The 10,559-nt window shown below is 46.3% G+C and overlaps 1 protein-coding gene across 6 annotated transcripts in view; it reads left to right on the top strand.

The window, feature by feature from the left end:
- Positions 1–4: 4 nt before the first annotated feature.
- The window catches only part of DNAAF1 (dynein axonemal assembly factor 1), a 33,971-nt gene continuing 23,416 nt past the window's right edge, over positions 5–10,559 (top strand). For 2 of the 6 annotated variants that reach the window (XM_048870570.2, XM_048870569.2), the window contains exons 1-3: positions 38–124; positions 9,635–9,784; positions 10,238–10,372. In XM_048870570.2, the coding sequence (XP_048726527.2) occupies positions 9,643–9,784; positions 10,238–10,372 (277 nt within the window). In that variant the 5' untranslated portion in view covers positions 38–124; positions 9,635–9,642. Of the gene's footprint in view, positions 125–9,627; positions 9,785–10,237; positions 10,373–10,559 lie in introns of those variants that run through there. The other 4 variants (XM_048870571.2, XM_048870572.2, XM_048870573.2 and 1 more) reach the window with 4 other exon arrangements.

The following is a 10,559-nucleotide window of genomic DNA, read 5'->3' as shown; positions in this document are numbered from 1 at the left end:
TCGGGGGGCGGGACGCTCCGGACGCCGTTGCTCGAGCGCGCCGCGCAGGGGCTTCTGGTCCCGCCGTTGTGTCGCCATGGTTACGGGAGAAGCGGTTGGTAGCGGTTGAAGCGGAGGGAAGCGGGTGAGTCTCCGCTCCGGGAAGAGGGACTGGCCCCGAAATAAGGGGGGGGATCCCGGCCAGAGAGGGGCGATCATGCGACTCCCCCATGATCAGTCCCTCACAGGGTGCATTTGCCCCCCCCCGCGTCACGGGAAACGGGGGGAGTGTGAGCCCCCCGCTGCCGGGAACAAGCGCTTCATGGGGGCAGGGTGACACCCCATAAGGGGTGGGAGAGGGTTATGCACCCCCCACTCAGAGGGGAGGGAATTTGCGTGACACTCCCACGGACGGGGTTCATGTGACACCCCCCGGGGCGGGCTCTGTACCCTACACACACAGGGGCATAGTTTGATTTCTCTGTTGAGGGGGCAACTCCAGTCAGGCCAATGGGGCTGTGCGCGTGGGGGGCAAATTTCGTGCCTGGCCCCAGGGGGAGGGAGGGAGGGTGAGGCAACTTTAACCATGATTCCAGGGACCACTTAGGCAACTGAAAACTCCAGTTTGGTGTTTGTTTGTTCTGAAGCTATCAGAGAATTTCTAAGCTAGGAGCACTGTGTCGAATTTCTACAAAAAGAAAGAAAATTAAATATTAAAAAAAAAAATTAAATTAGACCCACTCAGCTTTAATACTAACATGTTCTGACATCTTGTGGCAAGTCACTTAAGGGACACTGATTAGGTTTAAAATTGTAATGTATATTCTTACTCAGATACGCTTACTGAAATCAGAAGTGACCATCATCATCGAGTCCGACCTTCTGCACCTTGCAGGCCATACCCACTCAGTCCTGTAATAGACCCCTAACCTCTGGCCGAGTTACTGAAGTACTCACATCATGGTTTAAAGACTGCAAGTTACAGATAACTCATCATTTACACTAGTTTAAACCTTCAAGTGACCCATGCTGTAGAGGATAGGGTGACCAGACAGCAAGTGTGAAAAATCGGGATGGGGGTGAGGGGTAATAGGAAAGATCCAAAAATCAGGATTGTCCCTTTAAAATCAGGACATCTGGTCACCCTAGTAGAGGAAGGCAAAAAAAAAAAAAAAACACCCACTCAGGGTCTCTGCTAATCTGACCTGGGAAAAATTCCTTCCCAACCCCAAATACAGTGATCAATTAGATCCTGAGAAAGTGGGAAAGACCCACCAGGAAGATACCTGGGAAAGAATTCTCTGTCGTAACTCAGAGCCCTCCCCATCTATTGTCTTGTCTCTATCTGTTGGGGTGTTTTGCTACAGGCCGTCAATGGTGGGCCACATGCCATTGTAGGCAGTCTTGTCATACCATCCTCTCTATAAATGTATCATGCTTAGTTTTGAAGTCAGGTTTTTTGCTCCCACTGCTCCTCTTGGGAAGCTGGTCCAGAACTTCACTCCTCTAATAGTTACAAACCTTCACCTAATTTCAAGCCTAAACTTGTTGATGATCAGATTATATCCATTTGTTCTGGGGGTCCACATTGGTGCTTAACTTAAAGAACTCCTCTCCCTCCCTGGTATTTATCCCTCTGATGTATTTATAGAGAGCAATCATCTCTCCCCTCAGCCTTCTTTTTGTTAGACTAAGCAAGCCAAGCTCCCTGAGTTTCCTCTCATAAGGTAGAGTTTCCATTCCTCAGATCATCCTAGTAGCCCTTCTCTGCAACCAGTTTGAATTCATCTTTTTTAAACATGGGAGACCAGAATTGCACACACTACTTCAGATGAGATATCACCAGTGCCATGGATAATGGTTCTAACACTTCCCCGTCTCTACTGGAAATACCTCGTCTGGTGCACCCCAGGACTGTGTTGGCCTTTTTCCACGGCTGCATCACACTGATAGCTCATAGTCATCCTGTGATCAACCAATACACCTGTCATAAAAATAAAGGGAAGGGTAACCACCTTTCTGTATACAGTGCTATAAAATCCCTCCTGGCCAGAGGCAAAACCCTTTCACCTGTAAAGGTTTAAGAAGCTAAGATAACCTCGCTGGCACCTGACCAAAATAACCAATGAGGAGACAAGATACTTTCAAATCAGGAGGGGAGGGAAACAAAGGGTCTGTCTGTGTGAGGCTTTTGCCGGGAACAGATCAGGAATGCAGTCTCAGAAACTCTGTTAAGTCAGTAAATCTAGCTAGAAATGCATTAGATTTCCTTTTGTTAAATGGCTAGTAAAATAAGCTGTGCTGAATGGAATGTATATTCCTGTTTTTGTGTCTTTTTGTAACTTAAGGTTTTGCCTAGAGGGATTCTCTATGTTTTGAATCTGATTACCCTGTAAGGTATTTACCATCCTGACTTTACAGAGGTGATTCTCTTACCTTTTCTTTAATTAAAATTCTTCTTTTAAGAACCTGATTGATTTTTCATTGTTCTTAAGATCCAAGGGTTTGGGTCTGTTCACCTGTACAAATTGGTGAGGATTTTTATCAAGCCTTCCCCAGGAAAGGGGGTGTAGGGCTTGGGGGGATATTTTGGGGGAAGACATCTCCAAGTGGGCTCTTTCCCTCTTCTTTGTTTAAACATGCTTGGTGGTGGCAGCATAGGGTTCAAGGACAAGGCAAAGTTTCTACCTTGGGGAAGTTTTTAACCTAAGCTGGTAAGAATAAGCTTAGGGGGTCTTTCGTGCAGGTCCCCACATCTGTACCCTAGAGTTCAGAGTGGGGAAGGAACCTTGACAACACCCAAGTCTCTCTCTTCCTCTGTCACTTACAACTGATAAATCCCCAGCTTATAGCAAAAATTCTTCTTCTTAGTTCTTAAATTTCATCCCATTTATATTACTTGCAGTTTAGAAGGTCATCCAGATGTTCTTGTACAATATTCCGGTCCTTCTCCATATTGGCAATACTCCCAACTTTGTGTCATTTGCAAACTTTATTAACACACGCCCACTTTTTGTGCTAAGGTCAGTAATAAAAATGTTAAATGAGGAACTCCACTAGTAACCTTCCTGCATTCTGACAGGTCACCTTTCAGTATGACCTGTTGCAGTCTCCCCTTTAATCAGTTCCTTATCCACCTTTCAGTTCTCATATTAATCCCCATCTTCTCCAGTTTAACTAATAATTTCCCCTGTGTAACTGTATCAAATGCCTTACTGACATCCAGGTAGATTAGATCTACTGCATTTCTTTGTTTAAAAAAAAAATCAGTTATCTTCTCAAAGAAAGATATTAGTAATTTTGTTACTACCTCTTGAAAACAACAATTGAAACAATTGTAGAAAAATCTACAATTACTTTCTGTCATTTAGGCAACTTACTTTTTGCATTTCACTGAGCTTGGAAGAGGTCATTTAACTTTAGGAAACGGCTTAACAGCCCTTTCTTATCTTAATCCCCTGTTAATCAATCTGTTTATAAACAAAATTCTGACTCCCTGCTTCAGGGCACAAGCTGGGAGCAGTCTCCTGTCTCCTCTGCAGAACTTGTTATATTGCACACTCAGGCTGCCTTGCCCCACCCAAAATCTGCCCATGGTGACACCCCCATGTGTGGATGAAAGCTGTTCATGTGATACCCCCATATAGGAAGGAGAGTTTAGTACCCGCACCCAAAGGACAGGGAATTTGTGTGACACCCCATATGGGAAGCAGGAGATTAGGTGATACACCCCACAAGGGAGGGAGATGGATGGAACCCCCACAGAGTAGAGGATCTGTGGGGGACACCCCCATGAGGCAGGGGTATGTATTAGGTTAGTGTGAGTGAGATTCATATGACACGCCCAGCTGCTATTAGGGTATGTCTACACGACGAAATTAGGTTGAATTTATAGAAGTCATTTTTGTAGAAAGCGGTTTTATACAGTTGATTGTGTGTGTCCCCACACAAGTGCTCTAAGTGCATGTAGTCGGCGGAGTGTGTCCACAGTACAGAGGCAACCGTCAACTTCTGGAGCGTTGCACTGTGGGTGGCTATCCCACAGTTCCCGCAGTCTCTGCCGCCCATTTGAATTCTGGGTAGAAATCCCAGTGCCTGATGGGGCTAAAACATTGTCGCGAGTGGTTCTGGGTACATATCGTCAGGCCCCCGTTCCCTCCCTCCCTCCCTCCGTGAAAGCAAGGGCAGACAATCGTTTTGCGCCTTTTTTCTTGAGTTACCTGTGCAGACGCCATACCACGGCAAGCATGGAGCCCGCTCAGCTAACTGTCACCGTATGTCTCCTGGGTGCTGGCAGACGTGGTACTGCATTGCTACACAGCAGCAGTTAATTGCCTTTTGGCAGCAGACAGTGCAGCATGACTGGTAGCCATCATCAATGTAGTCCTGGGTGCTCTTTTAATCGGGCGCCTGGGCAAACATGGGAGTGACTCAGCCAGATCATTTCCCTTGTTTCATCTCATGGCGATTCAATCCTACCGGCAGTGCGCTGTGTTTTAACCTCCAGCCAGCAGAAGATGATGGCTAGTCGTCATACTGCACCGTCTTCTGCCGAGCACCCAGGAGATGATGACAGCTAATGGTCGTACTGCACAGTCTGCTGCCAGCAAGATGTATAAAGATAGATGAAGTGGCTCAAAACAAGAAATAGACCAGATTTGTTTTGTATTCATTTTCTCCTCCTTCCCTCTGTGAAATCAATGGCCTGCTAAACCCAGTTTTGAGTTCTATCCTTGAGGTTTTGAGTTCTATCCTTGAGGGGGCCATGCAGTTTCTCGCAAAGCTACCCCCTTTGTTGATTTTAATTCCCTGTAAGCCAACCCTGTAAGCCATGTCGTCAGTCTCCCCTCCCTCCGTCAGGGCAACGGCAGACAATTGTTTCGCGCCTTTTTTCTGTGCAGACACCATACCACGGCAAGCATGGAGCCCTCTCAGATCACTTTGGCAATTAGGAGCACATTAAACATGACGTGCATTATCCAGCAGTATATGCAGCACCAGAACTTGGCAAAGCAATACCGGGCGAGTAGGCGACGTCACTGCGGTAACGTGAGTGATGAGGACATGGACACAGACTTCTCTCAAAGCAGGGGCCCTGGCAATGTGGGCATCATGGTACTAATGGGGCAGGTTCATGCGGTGGAACGCCGATTCTGGGCTCGGGAAACATGCACAGCGTGGTGGGACCGCATAGTGTTGCGGGCATGGGACAATTCCCAGTGGCTGCAAAACTTTTGCATGCGTAAGGGCACTTTCATGGAACTTTGTGACTTGCTTTTCCCTGCCCTGAGGCGCAAGAATACCAAGATGAGAGCAGCCCTCACAGTTGAGAGGCGAGTGGCAATAGCCCTGTGGAAGCTTGCAACGCCAGACAACTACCGGTCAGTCGGGAATCAATTTGGAGTGGGCAGATCTACTGTGGGGGCTGCTGTGATGCAAGTAGCCCACACAATCAAAGATCTGCTGATATCAAGGCTGGTGACCCTGGGAAATGTGCAGGTCATAGTGGATGGCTTTGCTGCAATGGGATTCCCTAACTATGGTGGGGCCATAGACGGAACCCATATCCCTATCTTGGCACCGGAGCACCAAGCCGGGGAATACATAAGCCGCAAAGGGTACTTTTTCAATAGTGCTGCAAGCACTGGTGGATCACAAGGGACGTTTCACCAACATCAACGTGGGATGGCCGGGAAAGGTACATGACACTCGCATCTTCAGGAACTCTGGTCTGTTTCAAAAGCTGCAAGAAAGGACTTTATTCCCAGGCCAGAAAATAACCGTTGGGGATGTTGAAATGCCTATAGGTATCCTTGGGGACCCAGCCTACCCCTTAATGCCATGGCTCATGAAGCCATACACAGGCAGCCTGGACAGTAGTCAGGAGCTGTTCAACTCTAGGCTGAGCAAGTGCAGAATGTGCGTTTGGATGTGTAAAAGCGCGCTGGCGCAGTTTACTGACTCGCTTAGACCTCAGCGAAACCAATATTCCCACTGTTATTACTGCTTGCTGTGCGCTCCATAATATCTGTGAGAGTAAGGGGGAAGGCATTTGTGGCGGGGTGGGAGGTTGAGGCAAATCGCCTGGCTGCTGGTTTTGCACAGCCAGACACCAGGGCGGTTAGAAAAGCACAGGAGGGCGTGGTGCGCATCAGAGAAGCTTTGAAAACCAGTTTCATGACTGGACAGGCTATGGTGTGAAAGTTATGTTTGTTTCTCCATGATGAAACCCACCGCCCCTTGGTTCATTCTACCACCCTCCCCGCCTCCCTTCGATCACCGCTTGCGGAGTCAATAAAGTCATTGTTGCTTCACATTAATGCATTCTTTATTAATTCAATCACACAAATAGCGGGATAACTACCAAGGTAGCGCAGGAGGGGTGGTGGAGGAGAGAAGGACAAGGCCACACAGCACTTTAAAAGTTTAAAAAACTTTAACTTATTGAATGCCAGCCTTCTGTTGCTTGGGCAATCCTCTGGGGTGGAGTGGCTGGGTGGCCGGAGGCCCCCCCACCGCGTTCTTGGGCATCTGGGGGAGGAGGCTATGGAACTTGGGGAGGAGGGCAGTTGGTTACACAGGGGCTGTAGCGGCGGTCTGTGCTCCTGCTGCCTTTCCTTCAGCTCAACCATACGCTGAAGCATATTGGTTTGATCCTCCAGCAGCCTCAGCATTGAATCCTGCCTCCTCTCATCACGCTGCCGCCACATTTGAGCTTTAGCCCTCTCTTCAGCCCACCACCTCTCCTCCCGCTCATATTGTGCTTTCCTGCACTCTGACATTGTCTGCCTCCACACATTCGTCTGTGCTATGTCAGTGTGGGGGGAGGACAGCATGAGCTCAGAACATTTCATCATGAGTTCGTTTTTTTCGCCTTCTAATCTTCACTAGCCTCTGGGAAGGAGAAGATCCTGTGATCATTGAAACACATGCAGCTGGTGGAGAAAAAAAGAAAAGAGGCAGTGGTATTTAAAAAGACACATTTTCTAGAACAATGGCTACACTCTTTCATGGTAAACCTTATTGTTAACATTACATACACAGCACATGTGCTTTCGTTCCAAGGTCGCATTGTGCCTCCCCCCACCACGTGGCTAGCCCCTCACCCCCCCCTCCCCCGGCTAACAGCGGGGAACATTTCTGTTCAGCCACGGGCAAACAGCCCAGCAGGAACGGGCACCTCTGAATGTCCCCTTAAGAAAAGCACCCTATTTCAAACCAGGTGACCATGAATGATATCACTCTGAGGATAACACAGAGATAAAGAACGGATGTTGTTTGAATGCCAGCAAACATACACTGCAATGCTTTGTTCTACAATGATTCCCGAGTATGTGCTACTGGCCTGGTGTGGTAAAGTGTCCTACCATGGTGGGTGGAATAAGGCTGCCCTCCCCAGAAACCTTTTGCAAAGGCTTTGGGAGTATATCCAGGAGAGCCACAAATGCCAGGGCAAATCAATCACTAAACATGCTTGCTTTTAAACCATGTATAGTATTTTAAAAGGTACACTTACCAGAGGTCCCTTCTCCACCTGGCGGGTCTGGGAGGCAGCCTTGGGTGGGTCTGGGGGGAGACTGCTTTCAGGTCCAGGGTGAGAAACAGTTCCTGGCTGTCGGGAAAACTGGTTTCTCTGCTTGCTTGCTGTAAGCTTTCTCCTTCAATGGAGATGGAGGCAACAAACAACACGGCTGGGGTAGTGGTGGCTGAACCCCCTAAAATGGCATGCAGCTCATCATAGAAGCGGCATGTTTGGGGCTCTGACCCGGAGTGGCCGTTTGCCTCTCTGGTTTTCTGGTAGGCTTGCCTCAGGTCCTTAAGTTTCACGCGGCATTGCTTCGGGTCCCTGTTACGGCCTCTGTCCTTCATGCCCTGGGAGATTTTGACAAATGTTTTGGCATTTCAAAAACTGGAACAGAGTTCTGATAGCATGGATTCCTCTCCCCATGCAGCGATCAGATCCCGTACCTCCCGTTCGGTCCATGCTGGAGTTCTTTTGCTATTCTGGGACTCCATCATGGTCACCTCTGCTGATGAGTTCTGGCCAGCGTGGCAAGCTGCAGGTGACCATGCAAACAGGAAATTGAAATTCAAAAGTTTGTGGGCCTTTTCCTGTCTACCTGGCCAGTGCATCTGAGTTGAGAGTGCTGTCCAGAGCGGTCACAATAGAGCACTCTGGGATAGCTCCCAGGAGGCCAATACTGTCTAATTGCGTCCACAATACCCCAAATTTGACCTGGCAAGGCCGATTTAAGCGGTAATCCACTTGTCAGAGGTGGATTAAGGAAATTGATTTTAAGAGCCCTTTAAGTTGAAAAAAAGGGCTTCATCGTGTGGACGGGTGCAGGTTTACATCGATTTAGAGCTGCTAAATTCGACCTAAACTCCTAGTGTAGACCAGGGCTCAGAAATAAGAATATTAATTTCAGGTTCAAAATGACCCAGCAGCCTCTATGCAGGACTCAGACCCATAGTAGTTCACATCTTCCGATACTGGACAAACGTTACAAGCTCAGAGCTGGTTTCCAAGCTTCATATCACCACTGTCTATTTTATGCAGCACTCATCACCATATCTAAGCATTATAATTCAGCCAAGTTTTGATCAAGAAGTCAAAATGAACCTGGCCTGGCATTTGTTATTTAATATTTGTGCTGTGGTAATGCGCACTGCCACCATTTTGCTGTGCATTCTGCAGATATAGAGGAAGATACGGACCTGCACCAAAGAGTTTACAATCTAAAATGATAAAAGATAAATAGAGTGGGGAAAGGGATCCACATACAAGCAATGGGTTAAATTGTCCCTGGCATTTACTCGGCTACACAGAGGAGTAAGATTCCACCCTCTCACTTCCCTATGTGACTGAGTTCCTAGCAACTCAGCTTGTTGCTTGTTGTTCCAACTCAGTGGAAATTTGGAGAGGGATAGAGAAGAGGGAGGAGCCTTTGGTTATTCCCCAGCCAGAGTAGCCACTCAAGTACACAAGGGGCAGTCAATAACATCCTGAAAAGGGTTGAAGAAACTTAATTCCTCTTAGGGCAAGAGAGGAATTATGTCTCTTTGAGGCACAATTCTTTCCTGTGCTCCTTTTGGGGTGGTACAGTTTATGCTCTGCCCTTTTCTCTGGGCTGAGCCTAAGGGCTCTATCTAGCATGAAGTGACCAGGGTGCTGACAGGCACACAATTTGATAGTTATGTATTGTATTTATGTTGATAGGCTTGGGAGTTTTGTTTTTTAAATATAACCTTACCATGATCTTGTGTGACTACCATGTTTGTTTAACTTTTTGTTTGGTTTAAACCTTTCTTATTTACTCTGTTTTAGTGCTTGCTCTTTTTCATCCTTCTCTCAAAAAAAGACATCAGGATGGTTTTCAGGAAAGATTTTGAAAATCCATTTTTTTTTCATAATATGTTTTTTCAGTCTTGTTTTAGGTCTCAATTCTGCAATCAGGTCTTTGTGATTTTACCTTCCTGCCCACAAAGTCACAGACTCAAGTGTCTGCCCACACCAATCCAATTGCAGGACTGGAGTTTTGGTCCTTACTCATGAAATACTCCCATTGAAGCCATTGGAAATTTTGTATGAGTTTAAAAGTAATAGGATTGGCTAATAGGTCATACCCTAACTTGTCGTCCATCTAAATGGCAGAGCTTAAAATGAGACCACCATATGGAGAGACTGGTCCAGAGAAGGGAATCAAGGAGGAATTTAATGAGCAAGATATGACAGAGGAGTCTCCAAGTGATTGCAGAAATGGAGATATCCAGACAAACAATGAAAATAGTCTTGTAAAAACAGGTAATTGAAAGGAAGAGCTACATTAACACTTGACCGTAGTGTTTTGTGCTAGAAAGAATTTAGTGATCATGTGGCTACTTAATTTGTTTTCTTAAGAAGGTGATGTTTTACCAATTGAACTCTTAATGTCCAGTGCTGCCCTTACTCACATGGATACAACTTGCACTGGGCTATATCCTGCTCTGTTATGCTAGTGTAATTGGGATCAAAATATGATCCAATATGAGTTTGTTCCTGCTCCCACTGAACTCAGTGAGGTTTTTCCCCTAACTGAGGCCAGAAGAGGAACCTTAATGACCTTCCAGTTTTTACTGTGTAAATAATTCTGCCCTTATTTGTAATCGGACAGCTTCCATGAACTCCCAACTGGTGTAACCGAAAGCATAATTTAGCTCTGTATAGTTAAATATTTGCTGACGCCATCTTGTTTGTTTCTTGCTCTCTAAATGGCAGAACTACAGTCCCAACCACAAGATGTAGAGCCACAGCCTGAAGAGGGAATCAAAGATGATGTGAATGTACGAAGGAAGTCAGAAGAGATTTTGAATGATTACAGCACTGGAGATATGATGATAGCTGTAAAAACAGGTAATTATATGGAAAAGCTACACTAGCAACTAAGGTGCCCTGTAATAATATGGATGTACTATTATTTTAGTTTCTTTACATGCAAGGTTGTCAGTCCTATACGAATACCAAATCACCAGTAAATTAAGAGGATAGCTTTAATATGCAACAATCATATCATTGCAACAAGAAACTACAAGAGCTCTGT

This window comes from Caretta caretta, chromosome 12 (assembly GCF_965140235.1).
Source record: "Caretta caretta isolate rCarCar2 chromosome 12, rCarCar1.hap1, whole genome shotgun sequence".
In the NCBI taxonomy this organism is placed as follows: Eukaryota; Metazoa; Chordata; order Testudines; family Cheloniidae; genus Caretta; species Caretta caretta.
Note: the sequence above shows the minus strand (reverse complement) of the source record. Positions and strands in the feature narration are given on the sequence as shown.